The following is a 22,953-nucleotide window of genomic DNA, read 5'->3' on the forward strand; positions in this document are numbered from 1 at the left end:
AAAGTAGGGGCTCTGAGAAAGAAGGTGCTTCTGTCCTCCTGCTGCTCCTGGTTGCTACTGATAACAGTTGAATAAGAAAAAGTTGGAGATATCCTGAAATGAAGATTGGACTTGCCCCAAGGAACTCAACGACCCTAACCAGCAGAAAGTAGCTAAAGAAAACTCCACCACTCTCCCACTAATTTTTTTCTCCTATATGGTTTTGGGGTATTGGAAGGGATTGTGATGGAGAGAGAAGGAGAGAAGGAAGGGGGGGAGGGAGGGAGGGAGGGAGGGAGGGAGGGAGGGAGGAATAGATAAATTAATTAATAGTATAAAAAAGTAATACTACAAAGCTTGTTGAAGCATGCTTCATCCATCGTGTGTGTGTGTGTGTGTGTGTGTATGATTCTTTCCCCCTTTTCTTTTTTCTATTTCACCAGCCACGAGTACCAGCCCCAGTAAATAAAGCTTTATTCCCTCAGAAAAAGTCTGCTGAGTGATCATTCACCAAGTCTACACCCCGCCTCAGTTTACCCTAACCTGTTGAAGCTGGCCTTCAACATCCCAGACATAAATACATACAAGAAAATCATGAGAATTACTTAAGAGAATGCAGTATGGGAACTGCCCATGTCTTATTCTAGAGAAAGCCTTATGTGTGATAGATTTTTATTAACTCGATCAAGCAGTATCAATTTAATAATAATTAAAAAGAACTGAACCCCAAATACAGAATATTCAGTAACAGTCTTTAAAATAATAGTCATAGGTTAGGCTTTAGAAGGACTAGAACCTTGAAATATTATTTATGCTGATTCATTCAGATAATGTTTTTGTGTGTTTAACAGCTGTTAATAACTTAATGCTATGAGAATAAGCAGGACCTGAGGCATTATATAACAATTTTCTAAAGCAATCTTTAAAGTATTTCCATTCGACTTAAAGCCATTACTTCGTAAGAATCAGGCTTCAATACTTATGCTGAAGATGTATAATATTCCAGAATTTCAAAACAGTCATAGAAGTTATGATTACATTACAAAATGAAATAGAAGTTATGATTACATTATTTTTGTAACAATATACAGTAAGTTTCTTAAGGCACAATCTATATTCTACATAGCCTTGGCTGGCTTGGAACTCACCACATTGACCAAGCTGCACTTAAACTCCTGCAGATCTGCCTGCTTCTGCCTTATAAATGCTGGGATCAAAGGCACCAACTATCACCTCCAGCACTACTCACAGAGATCCACCTGCCTCTGCCTCGCAGTGAATGCTGGGATTAAAGGCATGAGCTAACACACCGAGCTACACTATATAATTTTTACTCACATTTATTTTTGTATTTTATGCACTCCTGAAAGGCTAAATTTTCAAAAATAAAAATTTGAAGTAAATTAGACTATAATAAAGGGTCAAAAATAAAATTCCATAATATCAATTATCCACTGATTTATACAGAAGCTTCTTACCCATTTATTACAAATAACTACTAATTTAAAGAAACCAGTGACAATATTCTCTATTCTTTGAAATTTACAGCAAATATTTGGTGCACAGAGAGCCAGGTGGATCTCTGTGAGTATGAGGGCAGCTTGGTCTGCATAGTTCCAGAATAGCCAGAGTTACATGAGACCCTGTCAAAAAACAAAACAAAACAAAACAACAACAACAACAAAAAGAAAACTGAAAAAAAAAGAAAAAAAAAAGCTATGATTCTCTTATCACAATCAACACCAGCTCATTTTCTGTTGGAGGTAACCTGCTGACAGAGGTTGCAATTCTTGCTTGAATTGGATAGCCTTCAAGGCCCTAAAGGCAGAACTCTATCCCCTTCACAGGATCCCCGCTGTCTGCCTGACTTCATCTGGAGGGTGTTTTTAGACAAACTCCCCTAACCACTCTTGAAGTGTGGCCTCTGACATCGCTCCCTGCTAGTTCTCCACTCCCTAAGCTTAGATATTAATTAGATACTGACATTCTATTCTTATGATAGGTGCATGCTGTATAATGCAAATTAAGCATCTTTGAAGTGCCTAGTTCCAACCAATTATATGAACTTACTCTTGGAGCCCTCCACCCACTCCCATAGAAGTATATACCCTTTGTTCTCTGGAATTAAGGTTGAACTTAGCAGGAGGAGAACCTACAACTAGCACCCAACAAGGAGCTCTGAACTGCTCCAAGAAAGGTGAGTACCCCCTTTGAACCCCTGTAAAAAGGGCATTTTGACTCTATGCCTGCCTTCCCTTGAGGCCTGGCAAACTAGGAAGGGAAGGTCTTGGCCCCATAGGGTTGGCTTGAAGCCCCCTCTCCCCATTGCAATAGGCAGTCGACAGAATCTGGCTCCACCAGGGCCCAGGCATCAGACTGTTAAAAGTTTGCAAGCTCCCCACCACAGTATAGACAGTGGGCAGTCTCAGACTCCAGAGAGCTCCCTGCGCACAGGCAGCAGGTAGTGAAATTTTGCCTGATTGTCCCATCCAGAGGATCTCTCTTTACAAGTTTGCACACCTTAGAGCCTCTCACTTTGCCTAAACTGAGTGTCCCAGAGACCATAAGATTCTCTAATGCTCTCCTTCCCTTCTAATTATGGGGAATTCAACATCACTTCAGAGAGATCTGTAAATTTGCTCCCTTAGAGCGCTACTTACCTAGAGGACTTAAAATCCCCCAAAAGGAAGGCTTAGAATTTTGGAATGAGGTGCTTCAATTTGCACCGTGGGTCCTATCAGCAGATATCTCAGATCCAGATGTCTCCACCCATTTTGCTTATTTGGCTCTTAAAAAAGAAGCCAATGAAGGCTATTGTCTATCTTCTTTCTCCCAGTGATAGCCACTATTAGACAATGTTTAACAAAAAAACCTGACTCTCAAAATGACCCATCAGGGGAAAAAAACACACAAGAGGACAAAGGGCAGGGCTCAAATGAAAAAGACCCTGGAAATTGTCTACTAGTTGATGTAACTGCCTTAAAAAAAAAAGCAATGCTCTTAAACATTAAGTAATCGATGTAATTAAACAAAAGTTACTCTCTCCCCTTTTCTACCCCAGTTTAAGTTTTTACTGGCTTCACTGGCCACCCTTGACTTCTCATTAGGGGGAAGAGGGAAGCAAGGGAAGGAGGGAGAAAGGGAGGGGGAGGGGGGTAGAGAGAGAGAGAGAGAGAGAGAGAGACCAAAAAGACCAAGGCTTCTGCCCCACTGTTGCCACTGCAACAATATGTGGTCCCACCTCCCCCTACAGCACCTCCCCCTATAAAACAGCTTTGTAATCACAGAGACCAACAGTTCTTTAATCGGAGTTACTGGTAACAATTGTGAAAACTATTATCCCCCAAGCACTCCAGCCTATAAACCTCCAATAAACCTCCACCTATAAAAACCTTCCCTGTTAATTTACACTTAACTAGGCAATACCCTCTAGCCTGGTACCTTCTCCCAGCTACAGATTTAAAAGAGCTACACCAAGATGTAGATGAGAATAAAATTCATGCCCCATGGATCAAATCTAATTTACAAAGTTTTAATAAAAAGTTTTCAAACCCTCAAGACTGGAGAGATATACACAAATCTCTCCCCAGTTCTTTTAAGACCAACTGTTTGGCCAAGGTAATTTCACTACAGGACTTCAGCAGGTTTTACTCCCTGGTGGCTGCCTGGACCAAGTCCAATCCCATACACTTCAGGATTTGAATCATTTAACTCCTTTATCCAAAGGACCTGGAGAAGCCTTTCCATTGGCTGTCTTAAAACAAAAATCAACCAAGGAGACTCTCCCAGATCTTATACTAAGTATACAAGCTAGTTTAGAAAAAAAGATAGACTCTTTTGCAAAAGCAATGCTCCTAAATAATCTTATATGGGAAGGAATGACCCCAGAACACAGGCAAGCTTGCCAGGGACTAAGACATAAACATTATGATGAAGGGATTGTACCTATGATATTGAGTGCCTCTTACCAGGCTTCCTCCCTGGCCCAAGCCTTTACAATTACAACACAGCTTAATTCAAAATGTTTTAAATATAAAAACAAAAAAACTAGACACTGGAAGAAAAACTGCCCCAAAATGACTCAGCTACCTTCAAACCTCCTAAATTTTCTAAGTCACATGTCAAGCCTTCTCCTCTGTCACTCTATGGCTGCCAATAACAATAATGCCTCTTGTACCAGGAGCTAAGCCCATGATAACTCATTGTTTTACAGGAAAAACAAATAAGATAAAAAATATCCTACAAGTTAACAATCTCCAAACTGATAAATTTCCTTCATGAAAGCAGGAACTCCAAGGACTCGATTTCTAATGCTTCCCCACCTTATGCAGTCAAGTTCTAAAAGTTTACCAGGACATACAGAGAATCTTCTTACACAGGCCGCATAATTAACATGCCATTTCTTTCCACAGATACATTATGGGAGTGAAATACATGACAGAGGATGCTGGACCAGGATGGGGATTTCTCAAACACCTAACCCTGCTCATTGCAGTGCCCACCCAGACAAGAGACACCAATGCCAAAGAAGAATGCTGACTTCCCTCCCTTTATTACCCCTCCTAACGCCTCTAACTCTCACTGGGGTGCTCTCAAACTGTTGCCAGCTTAATTGTGTGGTACCTCCTTTCTTCCCAGAGTCATGAGAATAACCTCCTGTTCACATCGCCCACCCTCCTGACTTCAGGGCTGCCAGGAAGCAGCCCCCAGGCAGGTAGAAAACCAAACATTTTCTATATATCTTTATATTCAAACATTTCAGACTTTACCTTAAAATGCTTAAATGTGTTCTCACGATACTCATACCACTCCACGAAAAAATGCAGACTTCGGAAAAACCAGAGCAAATCTCTTTTTTCTTCTGCTCTGTAAGAGTAAGATGCTATGATTAATAAATAGTATGAAATAACAGGCTCACTTTATACTTAAGCTTTATTTTTTTCCATTCAGATGTGTTACTGACAATAAAAATGCACTTGATGTCCTTCTACATGTTGAACCCTGCACCTGTGTGTGTGTTCTGTGACAGCTAATGCAAATTGCCAGAGCAACTATTTTATCTTGGGGTACCCTACCCAACTTTTCAACCACTCAAATGTGACATTCTCCAGGAAGTCTTACTTGATGCATGCAAAATAATGTGCTTTTTGGTGCAAAGTTTCTAATTATATACACGTTCTTGAGTGAGCACCCTATGTACCAACAGTCGGGAGCTAGATACCAAAAAGGCCAACCACATCACTAGAGGGTGGGAACTCTAATGATGGAGTCTTGCTCTGGGCTAGCAAGACCATCTATGTGGTACACTGTATGTATTCATATTCCCAAAGCCTTGGTGATATTTCTGTCATCAATTACCACATGTTTATGACTTCACTCAAGTGGCTATTTATAAGCGGTATTCATGATCCCTGAGAAAAGCAGAACATCAACATCAACTACCCTATCCCTGAAACATATTTCTCTGTTAAGGGAAGGGCGAAGACTCACCAGCCAGAATTAAAGTTAGCCTCTCCACAGCACACTGGGAACTAAGCAAGTTGGCAGTATCTGTAAAGAAAACTACTTTTCTGCATGTACATCAAGTCACATGTTACTGGAATGCCAGTCCTATAAAGAGCAAAAAGCTAGCCAATATGCCAATGCTTCTGGCATCTTACCATTAAAATCACGCTCTTTATGGTAAATGGGTACAGAAAAAGAACACTGTGAAAAGCACAAAAAAGTACTCCCTGTCCAGGAGGCTGCCACTGGTCCTCACAGAACACTGTGGATAGACTAAACACTGAATGAGGTGTCATGACAGACTGAGGTGATGCTTGTCTAGCCCATCAAGCGCCAGACCCCAGACAATTTTCTGCCAGCCTGTCACCAGGACTCTAGTAGTATTACAGAGAAGATGGCATCATTTGGCCTTTTGGTGAACAACACTGTGCAGAGAAGATTTGCCAATCCAGCTGACCACCATGGACTCTCCACACACTCTCTCTGTTAGAAACTTTATTCTCCCTCTTGGACTTCCTGTTAGTATATCAGCAATCCCTGTATCTCACATGCTAACTCAAGGTGGCTTCTTCCTGTCTAGCACAGCTAGGATATGGGCATCAGGACTTTTGAAACCAGAAACTAACTTATTCACTATTGTATTCTTAGACTAACCATGTACAGTGTAACTATCCTGACAATACTTGTACTTTAAACTCAGAAATAACAAATTCCTGTGATACACAATTTTAAAATTATTATCAAATGACCAGAGTTGAATAACCACTACAAATTATAAACCAAACAAATTATAAACTAGTTTCATTAACACAGAACAATGATAAGAAATACAACACACTTTATGACAAATCCTTTAAGAATATAGATGTGTATCTTTAAAGTATTTGGGGATATGGGCACCAGGCTTGGTGAAACCAGAAACTAATGTATTCATTATTATATTCTTAGACTAACCGTGCACAGTGTATCCTATCCTTATTTATTCATATATGTATAGAAAAGATCATATGACTTCGTGTGTATGTGTATCTAAGTATGACCACAAGTTTTCTAGTTGTCTCCTGAAAATGCCAAGAAACAAAACATTCCAATAGTAATGAACATATATTGTGCCATATTTTGATTTCTAATGTTAGTCCTGTCTAAAAGTCCTCAGAGAAATGACACAGCCATGATGGGGCAGAAGAGGTTTTATACATATTGCAATTCCTGAAAACCTTTTAATATCAAATTATAAGAAAGTACTTGAAGATATGACAAAGTAGTATCATATGGCTGCTGGGGATAGTTCAAAAGGATTTCCATTGGTCAATTTTCAGACAGTTTGATCGCCAACATAAATAAAAAAGATTACAAAATTATTTAACATGGTTAAAGAGACCGCTCAGTGGTTAAGAACATTTGCTGCTCTTTCAGAGGACCCAAGTTTAGTTCCCAATATCTGGTAGTTCAGAACTACCCAGAAATCCAGTTTTAGGGTATCCGATGCCTTCTTTTGCTCCCTGAGGGTACCTGCACACATGGCACATGTACACGTGTAAGCCACATGTGCGCTTGCATGCACACACATGTGCTCATGAACAAATAAAAATTTCAAAAATATTCATCAAAAATGGGAATGATTAAATGAATCCCTGCAATACACAGAAATGAACACATACATTACAAAATAATAGAGATCTGTTTCTTAATCACAAGGCCAAATTCTACCAGGAAATGAGAGGAACATTCATTTCATTATGTTATATACTTACACAAAAAGACATGAAATTAGAATGTAGAGTGAGTTGGGAAAAGGGGACAAGAGAGAGTAGCAGTGGATAAAAATGATTGAAATACATTAGATACACATAAAATGTTATAAAGAAAACCATTATGTTTAATTAATATAAAGTAATAAGTTATTCTAAAAATATCACATTTGAGAAGTAGATAAGCTGAGAAGACAAAAAAAATATCTATCACCCAGACAATATTTTCCATAATGCCTAACTGATCAAAAGAAAAAAAAATAAGAAAACTTCTATTAAAAAACAAAATGTTGGGGGTGGGGGATTTAGCTCAGTGGTAGAATGCTTGCCTAGCAAGAACAAGGCCCTGGGTTCGGTCCTCAGGTCTGGAAAAAAAATGTTGGGAGTATTTATTTATATTCATATACAAATATATAATGTATTTATATGTTGAATAATATAATTATTTATGCTGAAAATTAAAACAAGATATATCTGGTACCATTGCTGGGACGAGAACCTGAATTAAACAGGTTATAGGCCCTAAGAGAGAACTTAACATTCTCACTCTGCTAAAGAATATAGTACTAAACTGAGATTGATACATTTCTCAACCCTCATCAGAGAAGCTTATTTTTGCAGTAGATGGTAATTAACACAGAGCTCCACAACTGATAAAGGTGCAAGAAGCTGTGGGATGCTAAGCCCTAAGTAGAGCAAACATGCATAAACACACACACACACACACACACACACACACACCACATGCCCTCCTCCAGGGCTCAAGGATCCTTGTGGAAGACAAGGATGGAGACAGAAGAGTAAGAGGCAATAGATTACTACAATAAGCTTTTTTCTGGACACAACAGGGCAGTTGCATAGATGGATTTACAGCTGTTGTGACAGCATGCAGAAAGTTGGTACGAGGTCTTATCCCTAGCTGAGGAGCTACTGACAATTGATTGCTGAAAGAAAAAGGGTATAATACCCTGGCCAGGCTCTGGTGAATGCACACACACCCATAAGTATGTGAGCAGCATAAAGTGGACTTGATGAATTAAAAAAAAAAAAAATACAGGACACAAAGCTGATTGAGTAGGGAGGAGGGCAGATCCAGGAGCAGTGGTAGGGAGGGAATGAATATAATTAAAAGCACTGTATGACATTCTCAAGGAAATAATAAAGGAGAAAATAAAAAGATTAAAAAAATCTATTTTCTAAAGATGGTAAAGTCAGAAATGGCAAAGAAGGTTCTGGACTGTTCCAGATAAAAGGAAATTAGAGACATAACAAGTAAACCTTACTGGATCATGTATCTCAGAGAAAAGAATAAAATAAAGTAAGCTATTAGATCAAGTACAAAAACTGGAACATAGATGACATGATAAAAAACTAATCATTTCATCATAATTTCAGAAGGTAATATGTACACTTTAAAATGCAGAGCTCTGGGTGTTGCTCAGCATTTGCTTAGTAGATGAGGCCTTGGGATCATTTCCTACCACTGCAAACACCAACTAAACAAGCAAACAAAAAACAAAAACAAACAAGCAAAAAAACTTTGCCATACTTAAGTATGTGGAAATGACACAGCCAGGATACCAAATATATGGTATAGAAAAAGTAAAGACCAAGGAAAATAAGTCTTCTCTTACGTTATTTAAATTATGGATGATTAAAATTACCAGGTGTGGTGACACACACTTTAATTCCAGCACTCTGCAGGCTAGGACAGGCAAATCTCTGTAAGTTCAAGGCCAGCCTAACCTACAAAAGGAGTGCCAGGCCAGTAATGAGAGACTTGTATAAAAAAAAAAAGAAAGAAAGAAAATATGCAAGAAAAATTATGTTATCTAGTAGAAATGTCAATTGTATACTACTATATTTATATGAAAACCGTAACATAAAGAGGGAAAAGTAACAGATTCATGACTAATGGGGATCCCAGATTATACTTGTAATGGCAATGTACACATGTATACATTGAAACACTCTTACAGACATCCCCAGAGATACCTCCTTGGTGATTGTAAAGCCAGTCGTGATAACAATGAAGAACAACCATCACGAGGCCACTCTAGTACACTTTTACCATAACAACTGGAAACTTGGTCTTGCAGTCCCCAGCTGTCCAAACTATGTATGGAGGGTACTCACTTGAGTTAGTTAGCTATGGGACTAATGTGGATGCTCTTGGGATAATCGCAGATCACGGCCTATGATGAAAATTCTTTCATAATCTGGCATCTGGTTCCTGTTCTGGAGAGGCTGTGGCTTTTAGCTACAGAGTTAAGAAGGCCTCATGGAGCCCTAGGAAAAGCTAAGATCTTCCATTAATACAAAGACAAAATTTAAACTCATATTTCAGCAACAAGAAACAGTAAATAATGCATTGCTTCATGAAAATTTGCTTAGTTTATTTAGTTACATTACTTATAAATCATGTGGGAGCCTACCACAGAGGGCCCCTGAAAGACTCTACCTAGCAGTATATCAAAGCAGATACTAAGACTCATAACCAAATCTTCGTCAGAGTGCAGGGAATCATATGAAAGAAGGGGGAGTTTGTATGATGTAGAAAGGACAGAAGCTCCACAAGGACCAAATATATCTGGGCACAGGGGTCTTTTCTGAAACTGACAATCCAGCAAGGAGTATCTAGGATATAACCTAGAACCTCTGTGTGGATGAAGCCCGTGGTAGCTCAGTAACCAATTGGTTTTCCATAGTAAGGGGAACAGGGACTATTTCTGACATGAACTCAATGGCAGGCTCTTTGACCTCCCCACCCCCCAAGGGAGGAGCAGTCCTGCTAGGCCACAGAGGAGGACTTTGCAAGCCAGTCCTGAAGATACCTAATAAAACAGGGTCAGATGAAAGGGGAGGAGGTCCTCTCCAATCAGTGGACTTGGAAAGGGGCAGGGAGGAGATGAGGGACGGAGGGTATGGGAGGGAATGAGGGAGTGGGATACAGCTGGGATACAGAGTTAATAAAATGTAACTAATAATAAAAAAAAGAAAAAGAAAAGAAAAAATAAATCATGTTGGGAATAGACTTGGTCTGCTCAGCTTTGCTCACAGTAACATTCTATAAATATAATAGTGAGCAATAAAATAGCATTGATTCAGAAGTGAGCTCATAGCTTCACATAACATCAAACATAAAAACCGTGTTACAACGAGAAATACTAAATCTTTAAAATATCATTGGCTTTTTACTGCCATTACTTATGCAGTATGAATTTCAAGATCTTCACACTGTGCATTGTACTTTTTAATGTGTGAGTCATATCTCGAAGTGTTTGGTGCCAGCCTGTATGAAACAGACACTTTGAATTTTGGGATGGGGTGCAAAAATGTGATTCTGGTTCAAAAAAACCAATTTAAGTTGTCCATGAAAAACTCAGAGAATAAATGGGAACACCCCCCACCCTAACTGGATAAGTATGGTCTAGGTAAAAATGTGAAGATTTCACAGGAAAGTTTTTCATTGTTCATGTCACAAGGCATGTCCTCCTTTTCTTGCTGAGTACATGCATATATTGCCTGTACATATACATACATATGCATCTATGTACACAGACTTTGCCACTGCCAGTCAGTCGAGTTCTTGGCACAGAGTAGCTACCTGGCACTAGAGTCTGGGTGGAGAAGAGAGGGCTCTGCACTCCTAGCACACGCCACAGGATGGCTGATATCCTTCTGATCACAGAGTCTTGAAACGTCTTTCTTCTTATCCCAGCTGAAGGGGTTTCCATTGGCTACAAAGGGCTAGTGTTCTTTTATGCTCCAGTTTTCGTTTGTCCTGTTCAAGAGCCAGACAATCTTGAAAAGCACATTCATAATATTTACAGCAGCCAGACAGCAGAAAATAGAGGAACAAAATCAACAGTCAACCGTATTAAACACATGCACACAGACACGCTATCTAACAGCAGATAACTACTGTGGAAAACAGAATAGTATTTCTTCAGAAAAAAAGATAAGTAGAATTACCATGTACACTAGCAATTTCACTTCTGGATCTATGCCTACAAAATAGAAAACAGTCTCAAAGAGACACTTGTATACTCATGTTCATACTACTCATATAATAGTTACAATGTAGAATGTCCACCCACAGATAAACGTGTGAGCAAAATTTACTTACAACAGAATCCTATCCTAAAACAAGGAATTTCTGACATGTACTACTGTGGCTATACCTTAAGGGTGACTACATTGAACAAACAACGTACCATACATTTCTGAAAGCTGTCAATTTATAATGTTTTTTTACCATAAAGAAATATAAATATTTAACATGACTCAAACATTATACAATATACATATATCAAAACAGCACACTTTCACAAATTTTAATTCCCAATATATCAGTCAAAATCAATTTAAAATTTTTTAACAAAGACTGTGCCAACTAAAGCCAACCCCTCAAAAGACAAGTATTTCATAATTCTACTTCTATGAAGTACTCAATGAAGTTAAAAAAGAAATCAAACAAAGAGAAAGTAGAACGGCAGTTGCCAGTGTATGGCGGAAACACAGAAGGGAAGTTATATGGGTTGTATTTTTTCAAATGTTTTTTAAAAATTATTTTGTTTTTAATTAAACGTGTTTGTGTTTGTGTATGTACATGTGCCTGCTAAATACAGGAGTGTGTGGGAGCTCCTGGAGCTGGAGTTACAGGCAGTTGTGAGCTGACCCATGTTAGCGACAGACTCAACTTGAGTCCTCTGCCAGTATGCGCTCTTGACTGCTGAACCATCTCTCCAGCCATGATTGTTTGGGTTTTATTGGTGTTATGAAAAAGGTTCTCCTAGTACAACCCAGGCTGGCCTTGAACTTATGATCCTCCAGCCTGGGCTTCCCGAGGGCTGGGGATCACAAGCATCAGGTCTTGCTAAAAAAGCTAATCAATTTAATGGGCATTAGAATTTCTTTTTTTTTTCTTTTTTTTCAGAATACTGGTGAAAGTTGCACAATATTATGATTGTAATTTGCACTACTGAACCCTTAACTAGAGTTAGGATGGTAATTTTTTTATCATGCATACTTTAGCATAATAAAAAGAAAAGAAAGCTAGGTAGGGTAGGTTTGCCATTTAGGGGGATAGTTTGTGCTAATCCCACAGGATTCTAAGTTCAGTCCTAGAACCACAAAAGAAAAGAAAAACAAATTCTATAATCCAAATGAAGGCAAGAAAGGAGAACAGAAGAACAAAACACAAAGGGAACACAGAAAAAGCCACAGAACACTTGAAATAATACATAGCTACATAGATTGTATTCTGTCAGGTACACTGAACCCTGAGTTTTTAAACTTGTCCGCTGTCTACTGTAATATTTTAAGATTTCTGAGTGAACAAATTACTCTCCAAAGAATGCATGCCTATAAAGAGCAGCAGTTTCTTTAATATGGCTTGTAAGCAAAGAGACAGGATTTTCTATTTCCCATTAATCAAGTAAACAAAAACAAAGCCCTTCAGCATGTAGAGAAAAGAAAAAAAAAAAAACCCACAAAAACTTAAAATGACCAGTATAAATATACACACATCACACACCAACCCAATGACAGAAGAATAATTTTAAAAAGAACTTTAAATTTACAGTTCTGTTATGGTCATAAAAGTTACTAATAGTATAACATGTATAGTTTTCAATTACACACAGGAAGTGTGCGTGTGTGTGTGCATGCGTTGGCTCTTACCACTGTAAGACTGAGTATAGTTTATCTATTTTTCCTAAGGAAGGTCCAAACTTTAGCAAATGTAAAACAGATGTTATAGATTTTTCACAAAATGATTGCAAAACCATTTCAATTTCAACTGAAGTAGTCAGAAAACCAAAATAATTCTAAAGTCTCCTTCTTAAGGACAAAGCAAAGCATAAAGAGAAATTTGAAATTAAAAACTTTACAATGTTCTCCTATAAATGAATCTAAATTATGTTAGTAATTGAGTCACTTAATTATTATTCAGCTGAGCATGGTGGCACAAGTCTTTAGTCCCAGCACTTGGGAGGCAGAGGATCCCTGAATTTGAGGCCAGCCTGGTCTACAAAGCTAGTCCAGGACAGTCAATGCTACACAAAGAAACACTGCCTAGAAAATAGATAAACAGATAGTTAGATAGATAGATAGATAGATAGATAGATAGATAGATAGATTCACTCTTATTCAGTCAGTATTGCAAAATAGTATGATCACCTTGGAAAACATCTTGCAGTTTATTCTAAAGTTATCAAACATATCCTTATAAGATTCATGACTCCAGTTCTACTTACTTGCTCTGGAGAAAAGAGAACTTAGATTTAAGTCTGGAGTGTGTCCCCCATGAAGAGTATGGAGAATACATTCCAAGACTTCCAGTGAATTCCTAAAACCAAGATATCAAATCTTGCATATACATTGTTTTTTTGTGCACACAAAACATGATAAAGCTAAATTTATTGAAGCACACAAAGAGACTAATAAAACAGAACAATATAGTCTCTCCTGAAAGTCAAGACAATAATTTATGAAAAGAGCTTACATTAGCCTTATGTATCTTATGTGTTTTGCCTGAATATATCCATTTGTACCACATGTGTGATTGGTGCCTTCAGTGGTCAGGAGAGGGCGTATGATACTCGGAAATTGAAGTTACAGATGGTTGTAAGCCATTGTGGAAGTTCTGGCAATCAAACCTGGGTCCTCTGCAAGAATAACAAGTACTCTTAGCTGCCAAGCCATCTCGCCATCCCTATTATACATTTTACTAACATGATAGTGTATTATTCTAACATGGCATATTCACCAAACTCTGAAAACAGCCAAATGTGCTTTGATGGATAAATAGGTTAACTGGCTTTACCAGGAGTTAAGAGTTGCTGAGTAAGACTATAAACAATAGTACAAAAAGTTTGTGTGTATACATGCTGATGGGACAATTCTTGCTTTCTTTTTTAAAACAGGGTCTCATAAAGGTGCCCTAGGCAAGCCCAGAACTTGTGATCCTCTTATTTTAGCTTCCTAGTACCAGGACTACAGGCATGGACTTTCACTCTTAAAAGTTCAATGGTGGGGGCTGGAGAGATAGTTCAGAGGTTAAGGTCACTGTCTGCTCTTCCAACGGTCCTGAGTTCAATTCCCAGCAACCACATTGTCACTCACAACCATCTATTATGAGATCTGATGTCCTCTTCTGGCCTGCAGGCATGCATGCAGACAGAACACTGTATACATAACAAATAAATCTCTTTTAAAAAGTTCAATTCTTTGGTTAAGATGATTAGTATACTTAGCTATAAATGTAGTCAACTCAAGGGCTGTACATTAAAAAATGACCATTTTACTTCTTTTTTCCAAGTAGTATATAAGCACTATGCATCTGGTCATCAAAGTCTCATAAATATCTCAGGAAAAAATGTATTAGATACTTTGAAAAACACCACGTTGTCTATAAAATATTCATACAAAAGAACAAGAATAAATAGCAAGCTATTTTATAAACTTACTAAAAATATAACAACTTGTACCTCACATGGAATGTGTCCTGAATAGTTTTATGTCAACTTGACACAAGCTAAAGTCATCTGAGAGAAGGGAACCCCAGTTAAGAAAATGTCTCCATAAGATTGGACTACAGGTGAGCCTGTAGGGCATTTTATTAATTAGTAATCCATTGGGGGGAGCCCTTTCCAGTGAGGGTGGTACAATCCCTGGGCTAGTGATCCTGGGTTCTATAAAAGCAGGCTGAGCAAGCCATGGGGAGCAAGCCAGTAAGCAGCAACCTCATGGCCTTTGCATCAGCTCCTGCCTCCAGGTTCCAGTGAGAGACCAAGATTAAAAATCAGCAACTATTATTAATATTTAAGGCCTGAACTAGGTGGGTAGAGAGGTCCAGTAATGCCCTGAGGGGAAGAACCAGCCTTACTGCTTTCTTTCCCCACTCACTAGAGATATAGTTGCTAGGACATTGGCCCATCCCCCTAGGGAAGGATACCAGATCATTAATGGTTTGGGGGACCTTCCAATAGCTAATCAATTCAAAATGCAGCATTTTGACCAATAGATGCTTGCCAGGCAGGAATCGCCCCTGCCTTGGGCATGCTGCGAGGGACCAGAATCTTTAAATCACCCAACTAACCTGAGCATGGGGCTCTCGGCTCTCACCGCTTTGGCGGTGGGGGATGTGAGCCCAAGCTGCAGCTTGTAATGATTTATAATAAAAAGATCCTCATGTGGTTTGTAACAGACTTGGATCCTGGTGGTGGTCTTCTGGGGTATCGCCATTCAGGAACAACACCAGCCCTGCTTGAGTTCCTGTCCTGACTTCCTTCAATGATGGACAGCGATATTTATAAGCCAAATAAACCCTTTCCTCCCCAACTTGCTTTCTGGTCACAGTGTTTCATTGCAGTAAAGAATGCAACTAACTAAGACACTGTGTATGTCTGTGAGTGAGAAACAGAGAGAGACAGAGAGCTGGGGTAGAAAGGTAATGCTCTTTCCAGAAGCTTCAGATTAGTAAGTGAAAATCCTAGTATCAGGTGTGGGATGCCTACCTTTAGGTCGTTTGTTAACGCAGGAGTAGGAAATGACCCAAACCATATAGGTTATTGCCACTGCCCTTGTGTTGGTATAATGTTCTTTTGGAATGTATATACTTTACTCTTGTTCATTCAAATGCTGATTTCTCTCCCCCACTCTGATTTCAATCCGTACATTGCATTGTGATACTTATTCTAAGCATCACCTGTCTCAACTTTGTGTAAACATGCCAAAATAAAGCAACCATCCACAATGTTGAGCAATGGAAAGGAAGCAGGGAGAGAGGGAAGAGCCAGAGGACAGGAAGGTGTGGGAGGCAGAGGAGGAGAGGAGGGCAGGAGAGAGGTGGGAGAGCAGAGCTGGAGGAGAGGTCTTGGAACGATGTGGAGAATAAACCGGACCTAAGATTTCACTAAAAGCTAGTATAATGTGGGAAATCTAAATGTTAGGAAACTATGAGGGCTTGGAGGTTTAGGATGGAGTAACTATTGCCCAGCATTGTGTTCTAGGTTAATTAAATAAATCAGTCTCTGTGTGGTGATTTGGTTATACAGCTGTTTAGGATTAACAGCAGCACTACTAAAAGATAAATTAATAGTAAAAATTAAGCACTAATTACAACACCCTTGATTGTACACCACAATTTGATAAGACCCCTTTGCCCAGACAGCACACACACTCTGGTTATAGGACGTAAAGAAATCAAGCGGGTATTGACCTGGAAACTTCATCCCTGATAGATAGCTTTTGTAGTGCTAGAGAGTGCTATGCATGCTATCATGGAGAAAAGTCATCAGTGGTTTTACCCAGTTAGACCTGTCAGCTAAAATAACGATTGGGCTGGAAATATGACATGAATGTTGTGGAGGTAAACAAACACTTCCTGATTGGATGTACGGCACATTCTACATGAGGGAATTCATGCCTAGAACTATAAACTCAGACAAATACTCTTGGCTGGGGATGTCATATGCACTAGAGGAGAACTTACTACTATTAATTTGATAAATAGACACAGTATCAAACTTAGTTTCATGCTTAACACTCATAAGAGAAGCTTCTTTCTGCAGTGGACAGAAGTTAATATGGAGACTCACAACTGGCAAAAGTAGGGAGAAAAGTGACAGTGGAGTAGTCAGCCCTAAATAGGACATATATATCCACCCCCTAAGACTCAGGTATCATGACAGAAGAGAGGGCAAAGTTCTAAGAGCCAGGATTTGGAAAGCATTGCTGCAATAACAGTGTCTTCTGGAAATGACAAGGTCTATGCACTCAAACTCACAGTGGCTACGGTTATCAGCATAAGACTGCACAGGAGCAGGCAGGTCAACATTCCAGCATGGAATAAAAGGGGTCCACAAGGACCCATTCCCAGGTAAGGAGCAACTGACAATTGATAGCTACTGCGCAAAGGAGACTCAAATGTTTTTCTTTCTTTCTTTTTTCTTTTTATAAAGTTTTTGTTAGGATGGGGCTGGCGAGGCGGCTCAGACATTAGAAGCACTGCTTTTCCATAGGGCTCAGGTTGATTCCCAGTTCTCACAAGGTGGCTCACAACTGTCTGTAATCTAGTCTCTGACTTCCATGGACACCAGACATACACATTCTTGCACAAATATAATTGCAGACAAAACATCCATATATGTACGTACACATAGAATACATTTTTACATTTACTTTACGGGCTAGAGAGATAGTTCAGCAACTAAGAGCACGTATTGCTCTTGTAGGAGGCCCAAGCTAGTCTCCCAGAGTCAATATCAAGTAGCTCACAACCTCCTATAACTCCAGCTCCAGGCAATTTGATACCCTGTTCTGAACTCTAAAAGCACCTGCACTTTCACATGCACAAACATGGTACGTCCCTGTTAGATCTCAAACCCAGAATGACTGAGGTGCTATTTAACATATCAAAGTAGACACTAGCTGCCAGGTTCTCCTTCCATCCCTCAGTCCCTACCTGTTACAGAGTAGGGCGGTCATACCCTGGCCCCTCCCTTAAACTTCTTCAGCTCAGGTATTGGGCTGGGCTTCCCTCCCCGTAGCCGCCCTTCCCTACGCAATCCAACCATTTTGGTTACCTGGTCCTTTTGTCTACACTCATGACTGAGAAGCAATTTCTAAGTTTATACTTAGAAGACAACTAAAAGGAATTTAAAATGTTGAACTTGCGATTCTGACAATATTAGCAGTACTTTACCAGAGCTAGATTACTAGCTTATAAGAACTCCACTGATTAATGTTAAAACCCTGAACTTTTGAAGTCTTAGTGTAATAAACATATATAGAGGGAAAGAAATCAGAAACATTTTTATATACCTTAAATCAATTTTATTTTTAATTACCTAAATTTATTTTTTTTTCTAATTTTTTTTAAATACTTAAATTTTTAGACCTTTATCACTTGTATTTACACAGATTAAAACACTTTCTTAGACCCTTACAACTTACTTAAGCTTTCATATACTCAGACCTTTTACCTACATGCAGGAAAAAATACTCATACATATAAAATAAAACAGATTTTAAAAAGAAGCATGGGTAGCCAGGCAGTGGTGGGACACCCATGTAATCCTAAGGACTCAGGAGGCAGAGGTAGGCAGATCTTGAAGGATGAAGAGTCGAGGAGGAAGAAGAATGGAGGAAGCCTAATGGATCCTGTAAAAGTCAGGGAATGGGGCTTTAGTACTACACACACCCACAGCTTAGACCACAGACCTGTGTGAGGTGAAGAATGGAGAGTCGAGGAGGAAGAAGAATGGAGGAAGCCTAATGGATCCTGTAAAAGTCAGGGAATGGGGCTTTAGTACTACACACACCCACAGCTTAGACCACAGACCTGTGTGAGGTGAAGAATGGGAGGTATGCCACACAGTTGCATGTGTGTAGGGCTACAACTGCAGTGGAAGGTATACTATAGAGACGCCATCCTCTGGGCAAAGAATGAACAGAATCTGTGTGCCTGTACCACAGGTCTCTTTAAAAAGTCCTGTTAGAGGGCTGGAGAGATGGCTCAGTGGTGAAGAGCACTGTCTGCTCTTCCAGAGGCCCTGAGTTCAATTCCCAGCAACCACATGGTGGCTCACAACCATCTATACTGCAATCTGATGCTCTCTTCTGGCATGCGGGTGTATGAAGTCAGAGCACTCATGCACACAAAATAAACAAATCTTAGAAATAAAGAAGTCCAGCTAGAAAGTAGGAAACTGAGGCCAGGACAAAAGGAACTTTAAGAAGAGAAAACATGAAGCCTGGCCTGAGCCCTGGCATAGCCCCATATTGCATGATTCATTCAAAAACAAGAAAAGCAGTTCATCAAAATGTTGAAAGGGAATTAATGCTCAACTAAAAGGAAGCTTGATGGTGTTCAATCAGAGGATTGACCTCTTGCAGGAGCAAATTGATACCCTATGGCAAATCGCTCAACCTGGCTGTCAATGAAAGTATGCTGGACTTTGTGTCACTAGCATACAACATGAGAATTTTTCCTGCGCTGCAAATCTGTCTAAACAATTGTCGAGCTATATTTTAGGTAATTGGACTGGAGAATTCGATACTACGATGGAGCAGCTGAGAGTGGCCATTGTCACAGTAAATTCTACCAGAGTGGACGCAGGACTAGCCAGAGGATTATCAACATGGATTGCTGCAGCCATGAATCATCTGAAGGAATGGGCGGGCATGGGAGAGTTAGCAGGCCTTCTGGTGTTGGTCTCCTTGGTTAGCCTGTGGTATATATGCAAGATTAGAGTCTCACAACAGTGTGATGCAGCCATGATCATTCAGGCCTTTACAGCCATTGAAGCAGGACATTCTCCCCAAGCATGGTTGGATACCATAAAAAGCTAAAATGATACGCTCAGGATGCGAGGCTAAGCACTGCACTCAGGGTCAGCCGCTTTGGACCCAGAGAAGAGCATGTCTGATTGCATGCGGGTTGATGCCCCAGGTCCCGCCTCTGAGAAAAAGGTATCGGACGGTCTGATGCTCTTTGGGTGGATGACACCTAAATGAACATCTGTACAAAGTCCCAATTTATTTCTAATATCAGAGATCAGACCTCTACTCTTGCCTGATGCGTCTAAAACAAAAAGGGGGAACTGTAGAGAGCTGCGGAATGCTATGCCTTAAAGATGGAGCTGGTTTCCGCCTTCCACCTTCCCGATGGTGAGTGCTCTCTGTCACGAACAACTCCACATTTGGCTAAGGCCGAGGATCTGGCTTGCTTCCATGTATGTGGACCTATCTGCATTGCCCCCGTGGCACGCCTGGGTTGGCTACCCAGAGGCTATTTAAGCTGTGGGCTGGCTTTCCCCGGGGTCCGAGGATTGTTCAATGTTCCTGAATAAACTGCATTGAAAAAAAAAAAAAAGAAGTTCAAGTCACCCTTGATTACATATAAGGAGTTTGAAGCCTACTTGGGATAAATAAAAGTCTACCTTCCAAAAGAAACTTCATTATACTGTGTAAATGAAGTCAATTCTAACTATTTTAGTACTATTTTATTGTTTTAATATTTAGTACCATTTTATCTAGCATTAGTAAATTTAATATTTGTGGTGTTTAATATTTAATATTTTCTTATATATTATGGTAATAATTACTGATAGTTTAGTACTGTTGTTATAACTCAAAGCAATTACTATCTGAATAAATGGTAGGTCTCAAAAAAAAAATGTTGAAAGGTATTGTTGAGAAAATGAAAAGACAAAGTACAAAATGGGAAGTACAAGGCACGTGCCTGGGAAACGCATGTATGAAGACATACTTTTCAAAATAAAGAATTTTCAAAGGAATGCTGAGAAAATAAACAACAACTAGATCATATAATGTAAAAAAAAGTGGAATGAAACTTCAAAGAAGATAGTCAGCAACATGTAAACACAGGGAAAATCAGGGAAATGAAACATACTTTCAGTACAGCTTAAAAACAGACAAGAAAAATTATCAAGTGTTGAGCCACGCATGATGGCATACACCTGTAATCTCAGCACTTGGAAGGGGCAAGAGGATTATAAATTCAATACCAGCCTGAGACAGTGAGAACCCATCTCAAAATATTCACTCCCCAAATCGGGAGAGACAGCAAGTACTGAGCAGGATGTGGGCAGCCAGAAGTCTCGCACCCTGCTGGTGGAAATGCAGTACAGTCTATCATTGGGAAAACAGCTTCACAGACTCTTACAAAGTTAAACAGGCCCTTGCCATGCAGCTCAGCACTATTTCTAGGTACTGAGCCTACAGAAGTCCGCAAACCTTTTCTTGAAGGACCTAATAGGAAATGTGAAAGGATTAGAGGCTATATGATTTCCACTCCAATCACCCTACTCTGTCACTATACCATGAAGTCAACTATACACAGTATGTAAAAGAATGGGCATGAACGTGTGTCAATAAGATATTTCTTCTAAACATTCATTAGTCATAGTTAGTCCATTCTTGAGAGAAATGAACCACCCACACAGAAGCGTTGTACCAGAAAGACTTGGCTGTGTTAGGATTCCAGAGAGAACTATCAGTAACACAGACATGCAAAATGGGTCAGCTGCTGCTGAAGTACGGGCATGAAGCCTCAAATCTTGTCAGAATCAGAAGCTTTAAATGACTGAGGGTGAGACAGCAAAGCAATAAAAAGAAAATAAAAAAATTCATGGTTTCCAAGAGAGAAGTTATCTGTCTGTGGGAGAGGCCCCTCTTGCCGGTAAGAGAAAGAATAACTGTTTCTGAAAGAGGAGCAGCAGTGAAAGCCCCTGGTTCCGTGGAAAGAAGCATCCATTCGGCCTATGATCGTAGGCCAGCACTAAGCAGTAGCTGGCACATGTCTGCAAGCTCAACTACTTGGGAAGACAAGGCAAGATGGTCACCATTTGGAGGCAGCCTTTGTAACAGAGTGAGACACCCCCAGACACCCCATAACATACAGAAAAATAATCATGGAAGCAGAGCGATGCCTCAGATGTAAACAGCAAGTACTTGCAGGGGACATAAATGCAGTTCCAGGAACTCGTCTGGGCCTGTATCTCCAGCTCCAGGGTATCTGGTGTTCCCAGCTTCCTAAACTCATGTGTGTATATACACACACACACACACACACACACACACACCACACACGCACTTAAAAATAATAAAGATATCTTTAAAATAGTAAAGTGTTAATTTTATTATTATTATTCAAGTGTTAATTAACATTGAATTTGTCTCCCACAGTAACAGCATGATAAAAGGTTGACCACGAGTTACTCAATATTTGCTTTAGTTTGCTTTCCCGCAGGCAATGCCTACAGTTCAAAGGTGAACAGCATACATACATACATACATAGTGACGTTTTCTGACCCCCATAGGTACTGCATACACATGGTATACAAACATACATGAAGGCAAAACACCCATACACATATAACTTTTAAAAAGAAAAACTATTTTATATCTTTAAAAAACAGAAAACACAAATAATTGTAAAATTGTAAGGAAAAATTTTAAAGCCATGGAGTAAAAATTAACCATAAAGCCATAAATTTGTAAATCAGAGGCTGTAGAGATGCCTCAGTGGTGAGGACTACTGGCTGCCCTTTCAGAGGACCTGGATTCAATTCCCAGCACCCACATGGCAGTTCACAACTATCCAAAACTCCAGTTCCAGGGGATCTGACACCCTCACACAGACACACAGGCAGGTAAAACACCAATGTACATAAAAAAAAAAAAGTAATTTTTAAAAATTTGTAAAACAGCTTACCTAGATGCAAATTCACTTAATTCTGAATATTCTGTGGGTTCCATTATTATACTGAGGTCAGTTATAATAGAAGATAATTTCCCTTCAGTCTAAAATAAAGATAAAAAGTTTATGTACAAGAGCAGACTATCTTTTAAACAAGACAAAAATACTTTAAAATATGCAAATAGAAAGTTGATAGGAAATGATAAGATACTGGTTATTAAATAACTTAAAGCATACACTCAGTACTTACTAAAACCTAAAATTACTTCCAAATTAGTTACTTAAATTGAATACTGACATTGAATAGTGATATTAGAAGAAATGGATTTTTAAAAACTTTCTAATCAAGCAATAGGAAAAACTAGCAAATATGATTACATAAAAATTCAAAATATCGGCAGGGGGTGGTAGTACACACCCTGGATCCATCGTGGAGATAACTCTATAGATGAGTCCAACCTCAAACTCAAAGATCCACCTGCCTG

At 39.3% G+C, this 22,953-nt stretch overlaps 1 protein-coding gene across 1 annotated transcript in view; it reads right to left on the reverse strand.

Moving 5' to 3' along the window:
* The window catches only part of Cenpp (centromere protein P), a 200,494-nt gene that overhangs the window by 163,600 nt on the left and 13,941 nt on the right, over positions 1-22,953 (reverse strand). The window contains exons 4-5 of the mRNA XM_060372568.1: positions 22,484-22,572; positions 4,749-4,845 (exon numbers count right to left, since the gene is read on the reverse strand). Of these exons, the coding sequence (XP_060228551.1) occupies positions 4,749-4,845; positions 22,484-22,572 (186 nt within the window). The remainder of the gene's footprint in view (positions 1-4,748; positions 4,846-22,483; positions 22,573-22,953) is intronic.

This window comes from Meriones unguiculatus, chromosome 19, assembly GCF_030254825.1.
Source record: "Meriones unguiculatus strain TT.TT164.6M chromosome 19, Bangor_MerUng_6.1, whole genome shotgun sequence".
Lineage (NCBI taxonomy): Eukaryota > Metazoa > Chordata > Mammalia > Rodentia > Muridae > Meriones > Meriones unguiculatus.